The sequence below is a fragment of the Lathyrus oleraceus genome, chromosome 6 (assembly GCF_024323335.1).
Source record: "Lathyrus oleraceus cultivar Zhongwan6 chromosome 6, CAAS_Psat_ZW6_1.0, whole genome shotgun sequence".
In the NCBI taxonomy this organism is placed as follows: domain Eukaryota; kingdom Viridiplantae; phylum Streptophyta; class Magnoliopsida; order Fabales; family Fabaceae; genus Lathyrus; species Lathyrus oleraceus.
Genome location: NC_066584.1, coordinates 45,960,437 through 45,984,237, shown reverse-complemented (window position 1 = coordinate 45,984,237; position 23,801 = coordinate 45,960,437). Strand labels below are relative to the sequence as shown.

Sequence of the window (23,801 nt, the reverse complement as noted above, 5' to 3'; positions counted from 1 at the left end):
TTCCCTTCATTATCAATCGAGGATGAACAATACTCGAGCTTGACAACTCTCTAATTTTCTGATATCGTAGGAGAGTATTCAGTTTGGATTTGAGATTGACGAGAAGTATGTCCTCGGAGACCCAAAACTGAAGTGGAGGATTTGCACCATTGAAATACACTAATGCAAGATGGAGATTGGGGTTTGTTCTTATTTTTGTAAAGAAAATGGAATGAGAGGCCCTATTTATATAAATCGTATATCAACAAGGACCTTACAAATACTATCATATAATCAAAACAGAATTTGGAGATGCATCTCCGGATCGGTTTTTTTTAAATATAAGGGTTTATCAAAAAATGCATCTCTGGATGATCCATTTTGTTGTTTTTTTAATAATTAGAAGGTGTGTCCAGAAATGCATCTCCCGATGATCCCATGTGTTTTTTTTAATAATTAAAAGGTGTGTCCAGAGATGCATCTCCGGAACCACAAAAAAATTATGCATAACAGAACCAAGATATTATGCGGGGAAGAATTTCAAAACACAAAAATTATCCAAAAAATACCACCCAATTTTATAATATTATGTAGTGTGTTACAGAAAAAAAAGTGTTACATTGTTAGGTTATAACTAAAGTGCATCAAAACATATGTCACTGCCTAAATATATTGTTGGTTCATTTTCAATCTTTCCTTATTTGCTTCTCTTTCAATATCGTTCAATTTGGTAAACTCTTCCATCCTTTCTAAAAAGTGACCTGACCAAGTTTCAGCGTCTTGTGTGAAATATGTCGTCCACTCCAGTGGTGTCTTTTGTATAGGACATCCTGGTTTCAAATAAACTTGAACAAAATGTTTTTTTATAGCTAACCAATATACGTGATGTGTTAGGATGAAGTTTGAGGTGGCTTGCTCCTAAGTGGAAAAAATGTTTCTGAGAAACCATGTTGTTTTAAAGCAATGCACACCCCGTCATAAGCACTTGTTATAAGGTGTCCCATTTCCGAAAAGCGCATCAATTTTTCAAACGGAGTCGGACCCATAAGACAAGGAACTAGAGCATTGAGAATTGCATCATAATTTTCTTTGTTTCCATATAGCCTTATGTATAATTCCCTATGTGAGTTAACATGTTCAAAGTATGAAAGAGATAGTCTCATAGAGTTGTCACTTTACGTCAGTTTGGCATTTTTAGGGACACCCTTTATTTTAACCGGTTCCGGCGATGGTTTCAAATCAATTGTTTTTGGGTAGGCAATCTTCTTCAGTTATTCAACTCCGTTGATGAGTAAAAATGAATCAAGATTTAATGCAAATAAAAAAAGAAGAAAATCATGGGCATTACCATCATAATGAATTATGTCCTCGAATAACATACATGTCCAATCATCATTGATTTCCAGGATATAAGATACTCTTTGATCAGTTATGGCACATAAATGTGCCAAATTGGTGGATTTGTCTGGATTTTTGTCTTGACATGGTGAGTTATTCCGCACTAAAGGATCCTTATCAAAGGGGAGTGAATAACTTAAAACCGAAAAATTAGTCAACACCTGGCAATGACATTCTTCAATAATTCCATGTGTTGTAATCCTACTACAATATTCAGATATTAAAAGTAAAAAATATTCGGAGTTAAGTTCAAATTTGACAAACAAATGTATGAGATGTTTTTGCACCTGCTTGGCCAAAGAAGTAGGTAGAAACATGTCATTGACGAGGGTATGCAACGATGTATATGACTTTGCACCAATACTTTGACTAATAGCCACCTCACCCTGTTAGTTTTCACAAGATTTAGTTGGTGTCAGTGAAAAACTAAAGAAAATCCTAATCATCTGAAATATTAATCAAGAAAATACTAGTTATCAGATATGTTAATCAAGAAAACACACCTTAGGGTTAATAATGAATATTTTGCTCTTTGGAATTCGAGTCTTAGATAGTGTACTGAAATCAATTTTTCGTTTCATTAAATAAGTTGTCACGATCTTTCGAGCGATAAATTTTTATCGGATAAACAATAAATAAATACACTTGTATATTGATTTTTATTAAAAACATATTCGATTATCATCGTTGTATATTTATTTTTATTGAAAGTATATTCAAATATCATCATAGTATTAATTTAATACAATGATCCATCAACTCAAAATAATATTATACTTCACATTTTCTTTTCTAATATTTTATGTAATTGAAAATCATCATAAAAATACTTTATTTATTTCCAAAAAGGGAAAGGAAAAATATTGATAAAACCCCTAAAAGAACGACAATGCTTATGGTCGTCGTAATCAAATCGGATTCGGGTGTCGATTATGCAATGAGAAGATATTAGAACCCTTCACGTCCGTAATACTCATCGAGAACCGTTTAGTTAGTTTGTGCTTAAAAAAGTTTTAGAGAGTAAAAGAAAGAGGTCGCAAAAATATTTTTATTAATGTGTCTAACAAGATTGCGGGTCTTGTTCCTACGTATCTCCAGGTGCGATCGAGAACTCAAGGCTACGTAGTTCTAGGTAGAAAATGTTTGTTGATAGATTTTAGAGAAAGCTATTTTGTCTCAATTGACAGGAAAATAATGCTTGCTACCCAAAACAAGTGGAGAAAGGAACATTTGCATCCGATCGAATGGATAAACATATATACATTCGCAGGAAAATGTCACTAGCTTACTCACACATATAAGTGGATGAAGCATTGTCTTACATCATCTCGAGATGAAATCCCTTTCATTTATGAAAAGAGTTTTAAAGTGATATCTCGGGGGCGAGAAAAGAGTTTGATTGGTTGAATGTCTTTTTGGGTTGATGGCGAAAACTTAGATGATCTAGAACTACATCTCATATCTCATCTCTCGGGAGCTCGTGGAATACACCACGTTCCTCTTTTATCTTATTTGTGAAAAGAGTATAACATTTTTTAGGTTCCTTTAAGTTTATTAAGAAAGTGCACTCGACGTTGATCGATGTTTGTTTTGTGTTGTGGAATTGCTTGAATGATGATGAGTGTTCGAATGGTCGAGAACTACATCTTATATCCCAACTCTCAAGAGCTCATGGAATACACCCTGTTCAATGTCAAGAAACTATAAAGTAATCATCTGATTGAGATCTCTAAGGGCGTGAGGGTTTTCATTTAGCTTTGTCATCCTTGTATGGGAGTTCTGAGTTGTTTTCCTTTGTAGTGCTTTCCATAGTTGTGTTTGCTATCTCATATCATATATTCTCCTCTTTTTGTTGTTGTAACTTTCTATCTGGATCCTCTCTTCTTCAGTGTGTGTTTTTCTTGTGTTATCTTGAATAACCCTATCTTCAACTTTATTTAGAGATATTTTTTCTAGTTGTTTAACCATAGCTTTGGGACATGGCTGTATTGGCATATGCTTGGCCTTTGTGTAGGATTGCTGCTGAATTAATTTTGTAAAACAACAGAGATGAAGAGCATACCCATAATGAGATGTTTTGTCCAGTGTAATGTTTATTTGTTTTAGCTAAAATTTGCCAAAGGGGGAGATTGTTAATACCTTAGGATTGACATTAATTTTGTAAAACAAATAATGTATTCATCTCTGTTGTTTTAATATGTTGGGTTGAAGAAGTTCAACATCTGGACCAACATGTCATGTACGATGTCACGACATCAGGCCTGTGACATCGTACATGTGTAGAAAACTGAATTAATTAATTCAGTATATATTCTGGGATTAGTAAGGATATTTGGTGAATATCCTAGCTTCCATGTGGAGGTCTTAAAGACTCAATCAGAACATATATATAGGCTCAAAATAAGGAGATATATATGGAGAGATTTTAGGATTGAAGACCTTGTTTGTAGCAGAAATTTTCTGCTGTATTTGTAACAGCAAAGAACAAGTTTGCTGCGATTTCTGAAGGCCCAAAACCAGTTGGGTGATTAGGTTATAAATAGCATATTGTAACCTAGTTTTTGTAAGCCTCATAGAATGAAAATTTAGGGGTGTGTGTAAGGTAAACCTCCCAATCTGTGGGAAGGTTACCATGTGTTTCTCAGTGGTAAAAGCTGAGAGTATTTGTAACTCAAAGCCTGTAGGCAAGAGTGATTATGTTCTTGAATGAAGCTGTGAAGCAAGTTCAAGGTGTTTGAACATTACATTGTATTTGTAGTGATAGGAATGGAAACTGGAGGTTTCTATCTAGGAGTTCCTAGGTATAGATTGCATTGGGTAGGGATTAAGTGAAGAGTTGTAAACGGGGGAGTTTAACTCTGAATTAATACTACTGATAATGGATCTTCTTCCTGGCTTGGTAGCCCCCAGATGTAGGTCATGTTGGACCGAACTGGGTAAACAATTCTCTGTGTTTGTTTTCCTTCTGCATGTTATAATCCTGTCTGCACTAACTCAGGTTGTATTGCAGTCTGCTAACCAAGATGAAAAAAGACCTGGTACATATCCTTTTGTATGAATGTCAATCAGAATGTTTTAACATTCATCACTGACCACAGATACTGAACTTTAGGCATGGTGATCTCAGTTCAGTATTTAAGTAAGTCTGATCCTCAAAAGGATAACAGACCTAGCCAAAGGATCATAGTGAACCTGTCAAACTGGATGTCTTGACAGTTGTTCATGTCGGCTGGTACTGGAGTAGAGACTGGTTAGTCTTGTACAATATAGCAAAGTCAGCACAGTCAGGTTTCAAGAACATAACAGAATCAGCATGTGGAATATGTTCTGGATGTCAACCTGAATGTTGTAACATTCACACCTGACTGCTTGGGCTAAATTGTAGGATAATTAGTTTTTCTGTTTCAGTATTTTTCTCAGGCTAATTTAAGGAATCCAACAGCTGAGCTAAAATTCAGGAAAATAACAACTAACCTACAATTAATGAAACTAACAACTAGCACAATTGTCAACTCCCTAATGTGTGAAAATTAGGTTACCTTGTTTGGCCTGTAGGTTAGGATACACCAGTACTAACACAGCAAATTGAAATACAGTATCAGGTGATGTGCAATTCAATATTGATATATCATGCTGATAACTGTCCAAACACAACAGAAGTAAGTATGGTATTTGATCTCTGTTGTGTCTCTGTACTAGAAGGACAGAACTAAATGTTCTTTCATTCTAAGGTAATACAGTAGCAGAAGTTGTGACTACTGTGAAAGCGTGCTTGAGTACAGGGCTTTAAGTGGTATAACTGTCTTGCTTACAATGTTGGATCAGATGTCATGACTTTGAGTAAAACATCTGAATTCTGACTACACCAGAATTTCAATTGGTATCAGAGCAGGCATCCTGTCTGTTTCTGGATGAGATCCATGGGTGATACTTTCTGGTATCTTGCAAGGAGTTATGTTAGTACTGATGCTGGAACCTGTGAAAGGTTCTGTATTTTCCCTGAATGGTCCCTTGAAGTAGGTGGATGGACTGTTCATGACGGGAATGGTGTGTATCTGTCTCTGGAGGTTGGCAATTGGCCTTTGTGTGGGACAGCTGTGCCAGTATTGAATCACATTCAAACTTGGTATGGTCTTGGAGGCTGATCTGGTGAAGTGCGTGTTCATAGGGTGAGTTGTATTATGATTTCCGCTGCATAATACCTGGCAAAACTCAAACTCTGATGTAGTTTCCCCCCATGTGGATGAAAGGCTGCTGTATTCAAGACTTCATCATATTCTACTGAAGATGTCAAAGATACTTGAGCCCCATCAAGTCCACGCTTCTTGGTAAGAATCACCTGATCCCTGATTCTTGTACTCTCCTGGGTAGTGTATATGAAGACCTTGAAGACTGTCAAGAAGGATAAACTAATGTTCTATGTGATGTTAGAACATGTTGGTCAACAAGTAGGTAGCTACTGGTTGAAGAGCAGATGTGTTTAGGTGTCAAACAAAGGGATACTTTGGCTTGAAACCTACTCCTGACCTGGAAGAGGAGACATCTGTGTGTGCTAAGTTGACAAGGGTAGGGTCAACTGTGTGTGTGCTCAAGAAGGTCACTTTTAGAAGTATGATCTCTAGAAGTGGAGCTGGTTGAGATGTGACATTATGCAATCCCCGCTGTGTGCCTTATTCCTGTAGATTGATCAGGGTTGGAGAGTTGTTTCCTGAAATACTATGGTGTACTGGAAGACAAGTCCCCTGGATGATAGAAGTCAATAATGGGGTAACCTGACGGCTATTCCATTTAAGAGGATTGGGACCATGAATCTTGTTATTCAAACACCACGATCAGAAGTGACAGTTCTTTCAAGGAGTGAGAATATGAAGATTCAGAGGTTGGTTGAGGTAGTATGCTCTGGCAATGCATATCCACTATGGACTGGTGTTGTTGTCTTTCACTAGTACTTATGGTCAGCTGAAGTCTGATTGGTGTGATTGGAGTATGTATAGGTATAACTCATAGAGTTAGGTGCCACTGGTAGGGATGGTGTATGTCATGTTGAGACATGTCCGTACAATGCATGGATATTGGTGTGAAGTTTCCATGATTGTTAATTTGAGGGGGAGTTTTGGTTAACCTCCTCACATTTGGTCAGCCTAGGTATGGTTGGCTGTTGACCTGTGTCACATGGGTTCTGGTGGTTGTGTGACACAGTTGCAAGGAAGAATTCATCTCTCTCATTCCTAAGGGTGAATTTAATCTGGGAAGACTTTCAAAATTGTCAAGGTGCTTGCAAGCAGAAGATGTTGACACAAGAAGAGTACTTTCAAAGTATTCTTATGGTGGAAGTATCTGAAAGGATAATTGGGAAAGGATTTAAGATCAATGTCTGCTTGTGCCAAGTACAAGTGTTTAATTGATTATCCTTGGAGCTCAAGATAATTGATGTTCTTAAAGATGTTGGAACATCACTTCTTCAAGACCCTGTGCAGAATCACAGGAAGGATAGTTCATTGGCTTATGATCTATCTCTTTGGTGGCAGCAAAAGCATATGATCTCTGAAAAGGTTTCCTGGCAAGAAACATGTTCAACCTTGGTATGTACAAGAAGAAGAAGACATCATAGTCTTGATGGTGGTTACTTGGATCAGTTTATTTCTGGTCTAGGTAAGGAAGTGCATTAACTTATGCACACTATGAAGTTAAGAACAAGTGACAGCTTTCTTAACATCATGGAAACAGTCTTGCTTTAGGAAGAAGAATCCTTGGTATAGCTGAAGGGTTAGTTGCTAACTGGTCCTTCTGAAGACTCTTGCACCAGAGTGTCTGATGTCTTTGGATAAGAAGCAGGAATTCATCAAGGTGTGAGCTTGGATGACTTAACTGCAAACCTGCAGGATGGAGGTTGTTTACTCAAACTTGGTTCCATAATCAAGTCTATGAGAACATTGAACTCTTGTTCTGTGAAGGGAGGAAGTTCTTTCAAGTGGCAGAAGAAGGAGCTGAATTCAACAGCTAGATGTCAAAACACAATGTTGTGACATTTGGTTCAACATCAGATTCTTAGTTGGTGAAGAGACACATCAACTTGAGATAGAAGGGTCTACAGGGTTGTAGATTGGATACTTCAAAAAGGTCGTTCTCGTTGCAGTTCTTGGAGTTGCTGGACAGAAAGGATGTTACATGTTCATGTCTTAGAAAATCTAATTTTGTTCAACATGTAGCTTGAAGTTCAAGTCTCACTTGGAAGGTCAGAATATCCTTGGGAGAGGTCTGATAAACGTGGAGAGGTCAAAGAATGGCATTTGACTTTTTCATATGAGGATTCATGAAGGAGGTAATCAACCAGTGGCATTTGGTCTATCTCAGAAGTGAGTTCGAAGAATCAAGATAATCCACATATGGCAGCTGATTATTCTTGAGGAAAGTCTGAGACAAACTACTTTTGAGCAGAAAAGTAGTAAGTTGAAGACAAAAGAAGGTGTTTTCTATTCATCTCTTGGAGCTTGTGGTAGGAGTTCTGAGCTATCTATGGAAGATTATCTCTTGTAATGGGATGAAAATGTATATGTCCCAATTTATGTCTGGGTTCTTCTTGATCAAGCTGGTGACTCAGTGATATCTGAAGACTATCAGATGGTGTTCCTTGTTATGTTGTGAAGGATGTTCCAGCTGATGTTAGAACATCTTGTGAAGGGGTTTTCTGTTCTGGTTAGAAGAGAGAGAGACACAGAGTGTGGATGTGGTCAGCCAAGAGGGTTGAACAGAGGGGGTACTCTTGAAGACATGAAGATGCGTCTTATGTTTTCCATTCATCAAGTGGTCTGGATTCTCTTTGAATCAGGTAGTATGTGAAGGTCCAACTTTGGGGTGTTGGATATGCTCATGTGTGACCTCCAAGTTTCAAGAGGAGAGCAGGCTGTCCATGACAAGGGGAGTTTTGTCATCAAGCTTGTGGTCTACGTATTCTCTGATAACTAGGTATGACACCTTGTCAGTTATCAGGATGTTGTGATGTATGTCAAGGCTGAGTGAGCAGAAGAATGTCTGACCGGATGTCATGACATTGCCCTGGACAATGCTGTCAATTCCTTCTGAATCTTAAATTCATTAGGAATTATAAGGGTGATGTGTCTAATTTCGATAAATCAGAATAAGCCTGATGACTACAGCTGTGTGGTACAGGGGGAGTAACCATCTGCTGAAGTGTGGGAATTTGGCTGTAGCAATGCCAGATGTCAAGTCTCTACTGGAGGTATGACAGGGGTCTTGGGAAATGTTGAATACTGGCAGAATGCAGGAAAGAGCCGCGTGGAATGTTAAGACATCGCGTGTAACGTGTCTGACTGCATATATGGAATAGTCTCCATGCACTGGAACTGCTGTTTTGGAAAAGAAACAGTCAAGAGCTATAAAAGGTATTCAAAGATAGTCTGAGATTTTGTTGGTGATTCTCTGACTGTTTCTCAGCAAAAATTAATGAATCTTGACCAAGCATTTATTCCTACCGTTAATTCCTAAGCACAGGCTGGACTATTTAAAGGATGTAATAACCCTCTTCTTCTCACAAGAGAAACACTCCATTCCCTCAGTATCATGGGATATGTTAAGGTTTGGGCAAGCTGCGCCTGGATCTGGTTTTGTGAGGGGTGCCTTTACAAATGTTTAGCTAAAAAGGGGGAGAGAAATAGAAATACAGTCCTGGGGTTGAGAATGTACCAGAAGCAAACTAACTGTGGTAGCAAACAGAAGTTGGTGTCAGGCACAAAATCCACCAACTAGGCATATCACTTGTGTCTTGTGATCTGAGTTAAGAGAACAGTTGTGTCTTGTGATCTGAGTTACATTATCTATGTACTCAGTATTACATATTCTTCCGGAAGCTCTCCTGTTGAGGGAAAGGGTTCTGGTACAACTGATCCGTGTTCCTCTACTTCCTCATGTACACCAACCTTGGTGTTTGTGGTGGTGGAGTCAATGACAGAGATGAAGAGCATACCCATAATGGGATGTTTTGTCCAGTGTAATGTTTATTTGTTTTAGCTAAAATTTGCCAAAGGGGGAGATTGTTAATACCTTAGGATTGACATTAATTTTGTAAAACAAATAATGTATTCATCTCTGTTGTTTTAATATGTTGGGTTGAAGAAGTTCAACATCTGGACCAACATGTCATGTACGATGTCACGACATCAGGCCTGTGACATCGTACATGTGTAGAAAACTGAATTAATTAATTCAGTATATATTCTGGGATTAGTAAGGATATTTGGTGAATATCCTAGCTTCCATGTGGAGGTCTTAAAGACTCAATCAGAACTTATATATAGGCTCAAAATAAGGAGATATATATGGAGAGATTTTAGGATTGAAGACCTTGTTTGTAGCAGAAATTTTCTGCTGTATTTGTAACAGCAAAGAACAAGTTTGCTGCGATTTCTGAAGGCCCAAAACCAGTTGGGTGATTAGGTTATAAATAGCATATTGTAACCTAGTTTTTGTAAGCCTCATAGAATGAAAATTTAGGGGTGTGTGTAAGGTAAACCTCTCAATCTGTGGGAAGGTTACCATGTGTTTCTCAGTGGTAAAAGCTGAGAGTATTTGTAACTCAAAGCCTGTAGGCAAGAGTGATTATGTTCTTGAATGAAGCTGTGAAGCAAGTTCAAGGTGTTTGAACATTACATTGTATTTGTAGTGATAGGAATGGAAACTGGAGGTTTCTATATAGGAGTTCCTAGGTATAGATTGCATTGGGTAGGGATTAAGTGAAGAGTTGTAAACGGGGGAGTTTAACTCTGAATTAATACTACTGATAATGGATCTTCTTCCTGGCTTGGTAGCCCCCAGATGTAGGTCATGTTGGACCGAACTGGGTAAACAATTCTCTGTGCTTGTTTTCCTTCTGCATGTTATAATCCTGTCTGCACTAACTCAGGTTGTATTGCAGTCTGCTAACCAAGATGAAAACAGACCTGGTACATATCCTTTTGTATGAATGTCAATCAGAATGTTTTAACATTCATCACTGACCACAGATACTGAACTTTAGGCATGGTGATCTCAGTTCAGTATTTAAGTAAGTCTGATCCTCAAAAGGATAACAGACCTGGCCAAAGGATCATAGTGAACCTGTCAAACTGGATGTCTTGACAGTTGTTCATGTCGGCTGGTACTGGAGTAGAGACTGGTTAGTCTTGTACAGTATAACAAAGTCAGCACAGTCAGGTTTCAAGAACATAACAGAATCAGCATGTGGAATATGTTCTGGATGTCAACCTGAATGTTGTAACATTCACACCTGACTGCTTGGGCTAAATTGTAGGATAATTAGTTTTTCTGTTTCAGTATTTTTCTCAGGCTAATTTAAGGAATCCAACAGTTGAGCTAAAATTCAGGAAAATAACAACTAACCTACAATTAATGAAACTAACAACCAGCACAATTGTCAGCTCCCTAATGTGTGAAAATTAGGTTACATTGTTTGACCTGTAGGTTAGGATACACCAGTACTAACACAACAAATTGAAATACAGTATCAGGTGATGTGCAATTCAATATTGATATATCATGCTGATAACTGTCCAAACACAACAGAAGTAAGTATGGTATTTGATCTCTGTTGTGTCTCTGTACTAGAAGGACAGAACTAAATGTTCTTTCATTCTAAGGTAATACAGTAGCAGAAGTTGTGACTACTGTGAAAGCGTGCTTGAGTACAGGGCTTTAAGTGGTATAACTGTCTTGCTTACAATGTTGGATCAGATGTCATGACTTTGAGTATAACATCTGAATTCTGACTACACCAGAATTTCAATTGCCTATCCTTCTGATGGAGAACCTTCCTTCCCATTTGATTAGTTTTCAGCCAAGGACCCAAAAGGTTGATTTTAGTGATGCCACGACTAGGGATAACATTGTTTTCGCATTGTTCTTTATTATGCCCCATGATTCCACATTTGAAGCGAAACATAAGAACTCTCTCATATCTAAAATCAATCCAAGTTGCCCCATCGCTAGAGCTTCCTATGTACATACTAGGTTTAATAGGGTTAGCAATGTTAATATTGAGTTTAACCTTGATTATGGTAGATCTATCTATCATTTCATAGACTGCTGCTTCATAAACTCCCCATGATTTTTCTCCTAATTTAATGACCATTTCAATGGTTTTAACATTGATAGGTAGGTCCCATATTTGGATTCATATGGGTGCCTTATTAAATTCTATAACACTTCTTTCATAGATTGAATTCCACCATATTCTTGCAAAATGAGCCAAGAATTTATGAAAATCCAAGGGTTTCCCTTCAAAATTCTCTTGTGATCTTCTTCTTTATCCATTGTAATATTGAAAATGGCTGGTTCCAGTTCTACAACTGCTAGGTTTTGGGGGTTGTACCAAATGTTTGCCAATGCTTATTATTTACATGATCTGTGGATAAGTTTTTCAATTAAGATTTTACCAAGAATGCAAATTTTACCATTTTTTAGGGTTTCTTGAACTTCTTCTTCTGTGTATATCTTTGTTGTTTTTATTTTCCTCTATGTAGTCTTTTCAGGGGTGATCTTTGATTTGCCTTTGTGAATGTTAGGTATGCTTAATATTCTGATTGTTTGAGATCTGTTGGTGTTAGTGATTTGATTTTTCTGGATATTTGTTTCAAGAATGCTATGGTTTTGTTCAAAGGAAGGGTTGTTGTAGATGTTATTATGATAGGGATCAGTGGTTGTGCCCACATGATCAATGAGAATGAGATTTATGTTTCTTGGGACAAGTCTTGACCAATCTGCTGGTTCTCCATGATAACAAGAGAGGAGGAAAAATGGCTAGTAAAACGAACATATAAAATCAGAAGAGAAAAAACGCAGAGAAGAAGATGCAGACCGCGAGGGCTAGCACGCCAAAATCTAGAAACAACATTACCTAATACATGGAGCAACACATCATGTGAAAAGAAAACATGAGGTTATGGAGACTCAGTGATGGCAAGAACAAAATGGAAGACGAAAGACAAAACTATGAAGAAAGAAAGGAGAGGACTGAGGAATTCTGGAGAGAACATCTCAACCATGCATAAAATGTGCATATAATTGAACATTATAATTGTTTTGAAGTAATGAGAATTCACTCTTTCATCGTCATCATTTTGATATCTTAATAACAAAATAAAATGAATTTACACCTATATTACAAAACACAAATGTAAAACTAATTTACAATAAGTCCCGTTAAAACAACTTAACTGATAGATATATAGGAATATCAGATACAAAAATGCGAGTTTGAACACGGAGCGTCACACTTATTCATATTTAATAAAGTGAACATTAGACTATTTAAAAAAAACTATAATAAAAGTGCCTATCCTTTTTTTTCCCTATTATTTTTCTTATAGACTCGTGATTATATCCTAAAATATATCTAGAAATTATTTTTCTTATAGACTCGTGATTATATCCTAAAATATATCTAGATAAATTTCTTCCCAATCTTGAAAACTCCATTTCAAGAACTTGTTTTAATTTTAAGAACTTCTATTTCAAGGACTTGTTTTAATTTGACGAACACAAATCAGAACACCCAATCCCCAAATTAACACGAATTTCATTTTTATGAAATCAGCAAATCAAAAGCCTCACGAAAAACGACAAGAGACACAGCGCGGAGAGGATAGAGAAGATATCATCCAAATCCAAGCTGGCAACTCAATAGGTCCCACAACTGCCAAACAATCGTGTGGAAATAACAAGCTCCACGTGTAATCCAACAGAGTCCACGTTCTTCCACGTGGCGTGTTTTAGAAGGTAAACCGAGATCGCGAAGAACACCAACCTCTTATCAACAAAATACCATCAAACAAACTCGTTTATGTTTCTTTTCGTTTCTCTTTCCTTCTCACTTTCACAGCCATGAATGCTATAGCTACTGCTTCTGCTCTTTCTCTTCCCATCTTTTGTAGAACTTCTAAGCTTGACTCCAAAAGGGTACGCTACCTCTCTTTCTTTTTCTTTTTATACTTTTTTTTGTTGTTGTATAAATATATGTATATATACTACACATGCAGTTCAATTTGTTGATCTTAATACAACTTTCTTTAGCTCAAGATGATGATTTCGCATCATGAATTTAACTTTTAGTCTTAAAGAAATATAGTTTTAGTTCGAGGTGACTTGTAAGGTAAGGGATACTCGAGTTTGAGTCTTACTCAATCAAAGTTGTTAAAATTGCAAGTTAACTAGTTTAGGTATCAATTTTGAGTTGAATATTTGTGTTGGACTTGATAAGGTGTTCCTCTCAAAGTCTCAAGTTCGAATTCCACTTGGTGCTAATAATTTTTGTGTTGGGTCAGACCATGGCGTCTTAGCGACAAGGGAGGATATGAAGTTTAAAAAAAAATCGAGTTGAATCGGTTGTTAATTAGTCTAGGTATCTATTCTAGTTGAGTTGCCGCAACTTCGAAATTTTAGTAAACTTGAAAATGTGAAGAGTTTGATCGGCTTTATATTTGAGTTGAAATTTGAATTATTAATGCATTTATTCTATGATATTAATATAATTTTAATATGAAGTAAATTTGTACAAGTCTACCACTTGAGTTTTCGAGTTGATTTTTACATATCCCGAATGGTTTGCTTAAACTCTCGATTTTGATAACCTTGAACTCAACTCCACAAAATCGGAGGTGTGGTTTGGGTTTTGGTTTGGGTTTGGGATTAGCATACATTGTTGCTTTCGGGTTTTTCATTAGTATGTACCTCTTCCGTCACTTAGTTTAGAGAAATGATTATTAGACATTAGAATTTTGATGCCGAATACGGTGTCTAGTTTTTTAGTGTATTTTTCCAATGTGTGAGTTAAATTAGATAGAAAGTAAGTGAAAGATAGAGATATGTACATATGGTATCACATGCGAGTGTTTGTATTTTGATGTTCAAATAACTCAACTGTTACAACTGTTAAATTAAACAGATTATAGCTATGAGCAGTTATTTATTAGTATAGCAACAAGCAAGATTCGCCTTAATGTAGGGTCTACATTTTCCCGACCTTCCACGGATGGAAGAGTATGGTCTCTAACTGTATAGCTTATACTTCTTTGGGCATGTCGATTTTTAGGGTTTGAAAGGTAAATTTGGAGTGTTTGCTGTGTTCGGAGAAGCAGACAAAAAAAGTACATGGGGTGCAATCTTTGATGTAGAGGATCCAAGATCTAAAGTACCACAAAGTAAAGGGAAAATTTTGGATGTATATCAAGCTTTAGAAGTGGCTAGGCAGGATATTCACTACTGCGATTGGCGAGCTCGGCAAGACGTGCTTACCATCATGCTCCTCCACGAAAAGGTTTCACCTAATTTCTATTAAACACGAGACACAATACTTTCCACAATGTGTTTATTTATTTATACAATCATAAAACGTTGGTGTAGGTGGTTGAAGTTCTTAACCCTCTAGCACGTGAATTCAAATCGATTGACACCATGAAAAAGGATCTAGCTGGATTGCAGGACGAATTAGCAGATGCACACAGACAGGTAAATAATAACTAAAAGTAGCACCGGACTAGCCACAGAAAAACTTCGAATTCGAATTTCTTTGACTATAATGTAAGATAATGAATTACTGCAGGTTCATATATCCGAAGCAAGGGTTTCCACTGCTTTAGATAAACTAGCTTACATGGAAGAATTGGTAAGTGATAGGCTATTGCAAGTGCAAGTGCAAGACCGAAGCACGGATGAAGTTGCCGAGACATCCTCTTCTCCGAGTACTTCTGCACAATCTGTACATACGGAAAGAAGAAGGAAGCCGAAGAAAAGCTTGAATGTTTCAGGCCCAGTTCAGTCATATCATCCTAATTTAAAGAATTTCTGGTATCCTGTTGCATTCTCTAATGACTTAAAGGATGATACTATGGTAAGTTTATTAGTCTTTTTATGACCAACTTAAACTTATAAAATAAGTCTATTCTGAATGTGAATTCTCATATGTTTGTTACTCCTTCTCTATTTCAGGTTCCAATGGAATGCTTTGAGGAACCATGGGTTATCTTTAGGGGCAAAGATGGCAAACCTGGATGTGTCCAGAATACATGTGCGCACAGAGCATGTCCCTTGCACCTCGGTTCAGTAAACGAGGGTCGTATCCAATGCCCTTATCATGGTTAGTATTCATCGAAACGAATATGTTAAAACATTTTTTGCTTCGGTAGCATGATTATTATATTATAGTAATGTGTTGCATGATAGGACAATCGAAATTTGTTTTTCTGAGGTAGACTCTAAAATTACCTAATGGTTGGATATCAGGCTGGGAATATACAACTGACGGAAAATGCGAGAAAATGCCATCAACTAAAATGCTAAATGTTAAGATAAAGTCGATTCCATGCTTTGAGAAAGAAGGGATGATCTGGATTTGGCCCGGCAATGATCCCCCAACGGTCTCACTTCCGTCTTTACTACCTCCTTCTGGATTCGTCATCCATGCCGAGGTATGTAATAAATATAGTCTATCCTAATAGGAAATCTGAGCTAAGCAAGAACTATGATTTACAATTAATAAAAAAAAAAAGATAGAGTTTTCTCACTGGGGAGTTTTTGCATGGAACAGATTGTCATGGAACTTCCGGTCGAACATGGTTTACTTTTGGACAACCTTTTGGATCTTGCTCACGCCCCTTTTACTCATACTTCAACATTTGCAAAGGGATGGAGTGTTCCAAGGTTTGTGAAAACTAAATTGATTTAAGCTCTTCAAAATAGTTAATTTGTTATAACAAACAGACTCCCAGCAGCTTAATCTCTTTGCGTGAATTTGAACTTGCAGCTTTGTGAATTTTTTGACACCTGCATCTGGCCTGCAAGGATATTGGGATCCCTATCCCATCGATATGGAGTTTCGACCGCCTTGTATGGTTCTATCAACCATTGGAATTTCAAAGCCCGGTAAACTGGAAGGACAAAGCACCAAAGAATGCGCAACACACCTTCACCAACTTCATGTCTGCTTACCTTCTTCAAAAAATAAAACAAGATTACTATATAGAATGTCGCTGGATTTCGCTCCGCTCCTTAAGCATGTACCCTTTATGGAACATCTATGGAGGCATTTCGCAGAACAGGTAGATTTTTTCCTCCTTATGTTACAATGACTCTCAAAATTAACTTCAACTTTCTAATGTTGTTTTTTGATACTAAAGGTGTTAAATGAGGATTTACGGCTCGTATTGGGGCAACAAGATAGAATGAACAATGGTGCAAATGTATGGAATGTGCCAGTTACCTATGACAAACTTGGAGTAAGGTACAGGCTTTGGAGGGATGCATTGGAAAAAGGAGATAAGCAACTACCTTTCAGCACATATAATAATTAAAACACAGAAACCAAACACTGCATTTTGTCTCACTTAGTTATGCTTCTTGGATCCAAATAAGGATCTTCTTTTGTTTTTTTGTCAAAACTCTTGGACAACCTTGGATTAGAACTTCATGGCTTTGCATCAACCTAGTGAGGCTGGCTACCCGGGAATGTTGTATTGATATAAGAGGCTGTTCCTTTGTAGAATGATAAGGTTGTAAACTTTTAGTGTTGACGAATTTTCTTGTGTACAGTTCATTTTATGGTTCACCATCTTAGATGGTGGTGGTATAACCACACCCTTGAATAAAGGGGATTGTTGAATGTCAATATTTTGGTACAATGTTAATTAAAAATTCTTGACTGGTTTCAGTTACAATCTTGAGTTTTTTTCTCTTCTTTTTTTCTTGTTTTGTTTTCAAATTAACACATGAAACTTCTATATTTGAAAACAACATAATTACATGATGCATTAGTGCAAATTGCTGTCATAGTCGGGTGTTCGTTGCTGCCACTAACCAGTTGGACTTGGCATTCCATAACACCTCAAAAACTACTTTCCGTGTCATAAATCACTCCGGGGCCAGACATAAATCACAATCTTAGCTTTCCAAAAAAGTGTAATCACTCATATCTCGCTCACAAGCCAAAATTTGTGTTTCACAGCTGACAAACTCATACAGTGTGGATTAAAAACATCTGCATATTAACCAAATGTCAATCCCTCTGCAAATCACAGTAATATAATGCTCAAAAGCCTTGTTTACATACTCGGAGTATGCATATTAACCAAATGCCAATCCTCCTCTATGTAAATCACATGCATATTAACCAAATGCCAATCCTCCTCTTGTAAATCACAGTAATATAATGTTCAAAAGCCTTGTTTACATACTCGGAGTACGTAAAAATCCGTCAAAAAACGGATCACAGATAATAGGGGGACTGACCGGAAGACTTGACTTGACTCGCCCCGTCAAAAAATTGGACATGGCCGGTGGACCTTGCATCCCTAAAACCTATAAGTGGTAAAAATCATGTCCCGTTAATGAATAGTCTACTATACAAAAATCTGTCAAAAAATTGAGCACACATGAATGGTAGGGGCGTGACCGAAAACTTTGACTCGCTCTGCCAAAAAAAATTGGGCGGGACCGGGCATGGCCGAAGGATCTTGCATCCCTAAAACCTAAAAATGGTAAAGATAATGTATGTTCCATTAATGTCGCGTCCAACAAAGCACGTCAAAAAACGGGGCCTATTCCATTTATGTCTGCCCTGGAAAAACCTATAAAAAAACGGAGCACAAATTAATAATAGGGGGATTGACCAAAAATCTTGACTCGTGTCGCCAGAAAATGGGGCGGGGCGGGTGGATCTTGTATTTCTAAAACCTAAAAGTGGTAAAGATCATGTCCGTTATGTTAATGTCGTGTCCGCCAAAGCACGTCAAAAAACGGGGTGGGGCAGCTAGAGTAAAGAGTGCGAGCCAAAAACTTTGTCTAAGTATTAGATAACTAGAGTAGAGAGTGCGAGTCAAAAACTATCTGAATATGTCAAAATTGCAGATAAAATGGTCATTCTTCTTGCGCATTTTGTCAACTCTACCCAAAGAAAAAGTCAAATCTCGCGAGATCATGAGCCTAGAGAAGCCAAAGGATGACACCACTATTTTTCTACTTAAAATTAAAACCTTTTACCTTAGCACTTAGGTAGCTCCAAACCATAATTTTAACCTTTTACCTTAGCACTTAGCAGCTCCAAACCATAATTTTTTAACTCCTTCCGTTTGTTTTAAAAACGACGTCGGTATTACAAAGTATAATTGATTTTTTGATTGATAAGAAGTCCACGAGAATAGAAAAGTAGAAAATAATAAGAACACAATGAAATTGGTTATAAACTGTTATTCTTTGTTTTCTCCTTAAAACAATATTTTTAAAACAATATTACAAGTATTACATAATAACAAAATAACATCTCTCACTCTAATTATGATTTGTATTTATACAATGATGAGAGACTAGTTAAACTAATGGACTTAAATAATTGAGCATAACAAACAAATTCAATTCGATAAGTTAACAATCCTAACATAGTTCGATCACATCGTGTGAACAAATTTCGATCCAATATCTCACGAATGGACCGGTCTAATAATGAGTATTTCATACCAAAAAAAATTCACGGATAATGTTGGTGCTAAACTTTAGGTAAATATAAAATGTGAAATTAGCTTAAACAAAGACATGATACATTGATTCCATTCCCATATTCATACATTACATACTAGTTTATTTCATAATGAGAGGATCAAAATTAACATGTAATAGCATGATTATTCATTTTGTACATCGCATAAACACCACCCTATTTTCTAAACCATTCAACAAACACCAATCAAACACTAAGACCCTTTATTTGTTTACAGTTGAGTACCGCAGTAAGGACAAAACGTGAAATCAGCCCCCACTTTCCGATCACAGTACCGACATTTCAAGGCGTCCGGCAACATAGAACCACCGTTCGAAGGCGGAGGAAGAGAATGAGATTGAGGAAACAAAAACTTGCAGTCTTGGCAATACAAGAGATTGTCCTTCCCGGGCCACCGCCAAACGGGAACGAAAAAGAGCTTCAGAACTTTGTCGTATTCAACAAGATCAGCGCGTGAACCGCAGTTGATGCACTTTCCGACACTGGATTTCACCACCTGTCGGACTTGTTGTTCTAACCCTCCTGCAAAAAAGAAAAACATAGTTAACGCTGGGCGTTTTTTCTCTCACACTTGTTAAGGTTGTTCTCTTTTCTCTGTTTTTTTCTTTCTCTGTAGAATAAATTCCTCTCTCTCTAAATGTCTGGGGTTTTCCTGAGAGTTCTGTTGTGGATATGGGCTTTTACTCAATAGTAATATGTATGGGCTTGCTGTCGAGGAATCTAACTTGACACCCCAATTAAATCTGATATTTCATATAAATATTTTTATAAAGTTAAAATTGTCCTTGATTGAAATTTGAATAAAATTTATGTTCGAAATTTTCGATAGAAAAAATAAAATTTCAGATACGTATGAAATTGTCGGTAGTATATTTTAAATTTTCGATATACCAAAAATTTCACAATTTCCGATATGTTCCAAATAATTTAGGAAATTTGAAATTTACAGATTGATATTAGAAATTTCAACCAAAATAAAATTTTCGGTAGTGTTATTCGTGTGAAATTTTAAACGTCCAGGATTTTGCCGACAGTTTTGGATGGTTGTGATTGCACCGACAATTTTGTGTGATCCATAGTAAGTACAAAGTTGTATAAATAGGGAGTGATCTGTTGTTTGATAAAAACATCTCAAAAAATATCTCTTCCTCAATTTTTGATTAAGGAGAAAGTTTACTTCAATAGAGTTTCGCCTCCCGTAGAGTTTCGTCTTCTAGATGACACCACATCTCTCGTCGGTCGGACATCCAAGTTGAATGAATTGTTGCTTTATACCGAAAACAGAAAGTGAGAAAGATCGAGTTTCGCGAAGATTGGATTGATACTGACGGGAGGGTGAAATACAACATTGTTGAGTTGAATACGGATGAAGATGTGAAGGATATATGGAGATCATTTCGCCGTAGGATAACAAAGGGGCTGATCGAGTTAGATTTTAAGATTTCAAGGTCTGTCGATGACATAATGAAGATGATCAAACATCTAGAATTATCTAGTAGTGTATAGGTTTTCTTATTTATCACCATTTTTTAAGTTATGTAATCGTTTATCAAATGTTAGTTTATATTGATCTATCATGAATGGAAGATAAAAAAATATTATATAGTAAAAAAGTTTATGATGAAGATGTCTGAGTAATATACAAATAATACAAGTAAAACATAATATATACAAGATGTCTAAATAGGCCCCCACGGGCTATGTGTGCAACCCAAGCTAATCCAGCATAAACCTCGCCATTTGTGTTCATCAAACCCATGAGGCTATCCATAATAACTACAATCATCTGGAGGCGCTGCTGGTCATCGACATTAGCTGTGGTAGGGGACGACACGTCATTAACAGGTACCCCAATATTAGAAGGCCCAACATCATCTATATCCTCAACATATGGAATGATGTGGGGGTGTGATACAATGAGATACCACTATAAGTAATCATCCTCACACTGCGATGGGTGTTGAACCCTAACTGCTCGATCTCTAATGGCACGATCAGAGCTAATGAAGTTACTCTGAAACCATCAATAAATGCCTGCATATGGTATATCTGGAACTTGTCGTGGGATACTCTGAACATAACCATATTGTTGTAGACACCTCTCAGGCAAATATCTAGCAGCCATGGTCTCCCACCACATATAACCTGAATATAACGAAGACTCCTCGAACACATGGTGGACTCTATAATTAATGTATGATATCCAGATGATATCACTATAGTTAGCGCGCATAGCCTCCTCCGACACTTAGCAACACCACCCGGATGTGACTGCCTCTCCGTCCATCTCCTCGGCCGTGGAATGTTGCACCCTTCTGACACAGATGGTGGGGAAATGCTCGTATATCCATCACTGATATCAAAACACAGACATAACAATTAATAATTTTTTTTTATTTCTAAAAATTAAATAATAAATCAACAACAAATAATAATTTCGATCTTACCTTTAATAACCTCAAATAACTAGTAAGTTGTTTGGTCTCAAATACTGTCGCCACTCCAAGTGTTGTGTACAAGATGGTCAATGTCGCGCAACCCCAAACCCAACTAGTAACATCGAGGCTACTTAACAGGGCCACTTACCGAGCGTCAATATAAACACCGTACTTGTCCACAAAGAGTGTACATGCTACTAGATGTAGCATGTACACCCTGGCGACAACCTCATAACTCCCAGCCTCTACAAGCTCGTCATACGTTTTCCTAAGCCAAGACATACGAAGGTGAGCTCACATGTTGATTCCAAACTCCTTATGTACGTCCTCTTCATAAACTCCCAAATCTCGTGCAGTAGTCATACATGTAAGCGACATGCTAAGAATAGAAGCCGTCTATAATATGCCGCCGATGGGAAGATGGAAAAAGGAGGAGACATCATCCAGAGTGATAGTCATCTCCCCAAACAGAATATGAAATAAAGTTGTCTCCTTGTGCCATCTCTCAACAAACGCAGTAAGTAGCGACGCGTCAAACATAGTGAGGGAGCAGTGGGCTAAATTAAGCAGCTCGAAATGCCGTACAATTTGGCTGACCTGCTCAGGCATCGAAATCTTCGGGAAGTCCTTCAGCTTCGAATCGTGCGAAGTCACCTCTAGTGTGGGAATGTCTTATGACAAACAAATATAAAAAACATTTGTAGTTAGCTTTCATGACACAATAAAACACATATACCTCTCCCTTCCGTAGTCGTAACGCCATATGGTCTGCATACTCAATAAGCACCGACCGATCAACGGGTCCTCCAGGGAATCCTCCTTCAGTGTGCACAAAGGGCTCAGTTGAAGGAGTTGTAACCTCTGTGTCAACAATAACAGATGGGACCGGATCAATAACATCAATATCTGGATAGACCACCTCATCATCCACCTCATCAACAACCACCCTAGCAACCTCTCCAGCTCGAGCAACCTCCTCAGCAACCAACCCAGCAATCTGTTCAACTGCAACAACCTCTCCAACAACCTCCTCAGCAACCTCTCCAACAATATCTCCAGAAACAACCTCATCTCCCACCTCATCCTCCACCTCATCTTTGGGCTGCTCAACTAATGGTACCTGACGGGGTCAAGTACCATGAGGTGCGCGAAACCCATCCTGCTCAGTCAACCGTTTCCGGTGTGAATCGATTGGAATCACTCCTCCAACCCGTATTCTAGAAGACTTATCCTCATCATCCCTAGCCCAATCTGTCGCTCTTTCGGTACCTCTGATGCGTGTTTTTCGCAAGTATACGAACGCGTCAGAGTAATATAAAAGATTGTCGAATCCATAGAGACCAAGTGTCAATCTATCGTTATCTATTGTTATGGTGTTTATCAAAGGTAATCAAAATAGGGGTTTTTAGAGTGTGCAATGAAAAGTAAAGTATTAAATAAAGTTCAATTAATAAAGACAGGCTCGAATGTAATTCACATAATCAATTAATAATCCAAGTACTTGCTAATAGAACTACTTATGTGCAGTGTTTCCTACTTTGAAAAGAACCAATTTAATAGGAACTGTCGCTTTCGCGTATTCAGAACCGAGTTGTACTCCCTAATCAAACCCTCTTATTGTCACTTATAAAAAGGCGTTGTCATACGGTGAACTGACTTTTTGTGTTTTGCTTTGGAAAGCAATGTCGCGGATAGCAAGAGTCGCCACCGACTTTTCTTTTATCCAATAAGGAAAGGTGGAAAAGAACAGGAAAGACCTTAATTAGATTTTGGGTTCGGGAGGTACATTATACAAAGGGAAGGTGTTAGCACCCTTTGTATCCATGGTTATCCATGGGCTCTTAATTGCTTGATCACTTATATTATTTTTCTTGTCTGAAAAAGTGTTCGTGAATTGTTTAGAAAATGTTTTGAAAAAGAGAATTTAACTTTGTAATGATTCTCGTATGAATGTATACAAAGTGGTTATCTCGTTTAGTTTTGAAAGTTATTTAGAAAAATATAACTTGACAATGATTCTAGTACGAATGTATGCCACGTGGTGATTTTCTAGTATTTGTGAAGTGTGAAAAGTATTTTTAAATTGTGAGTAAGCAATTAAGAGTTATACCTACCCAAGGTCTTGATGGGCATTTCCTATCCTCGTGAGGGTAAAACCGTCCTTATTATTGAGAAATAAGTAGTTTTATCCTTTGGATGTAAAAGGGTCATCGTAGGGTCATCGTTTGGTCATTGAAGGCAACATTTGTAAGGATACCTTAGCATTCGAAGGGACTATCATCATTTAACCGTAGGCTACATCGAAGGGTCATCGAGGGACAAAATCATATATTCGAAGGCAACATCCGAGGGACTATGATTTATTTTATAGGGACATGATGATTTAATCGAAGGGTCTTTGCTAAGTGTATCACCACATTCGCGGGACA

The 23,801-nt window shown here is 37.4% G+C and overlaps 2 protein-coding genes across 2 annotated transcripts; one reads left to right on the top strand and one right to left on the bottom strand.

Annotated features, from left to right (window-relative positions):
- The first annotated feature begins 13,184 nt into the window (after nt 1-13,184).
- On the top strand, nt 13,185-17,099 carry LOC127092415 (chlorophyllide a oxygenase, chloroplastic). The gene is made up of 9 exons (XM_051031282.1): nt 13,185-13,347; nt 14,480-14,704; nt 14,791-14,895; nt 14,990-15,277; nt 15,376-15,523; nt 15,670-15,854; nt 15,974-16,086; nt 16,190-16,484; nt 16,563-17,099. Exons 1-9 carry the CDS (start codon nt 13,273-13,275, stop codon nt 16,734-16,736), a joined length of 1,608 nt encoding a protein of 535 aa, XP_050887239.1. The 5' UTR covers nt 13,185-13,272; the 3' UTR covers nt 16,737-17,099.
- A 1,853-nt stretch (nt 17,100-18,952) lies between these two features.
- On the bottom strand, nt 18,953-19,597 carry LOC127097381 (uncharacterized). The gene has a single exon (XM_051035877.1). The coding sequence runs from the start codon at nt 19,473-19,475 to the stop codon at nt 19,146-19,148; it is 330 nt and encodes a 109-aa protein (XP_050891834.1). The 5' UTR covers nt 19,476-19,597; the 3' UTR covers nt 18,953-19,145.
- Nucleotides 19,598-23,801: the final 4,204 nt, after the last annotated feature.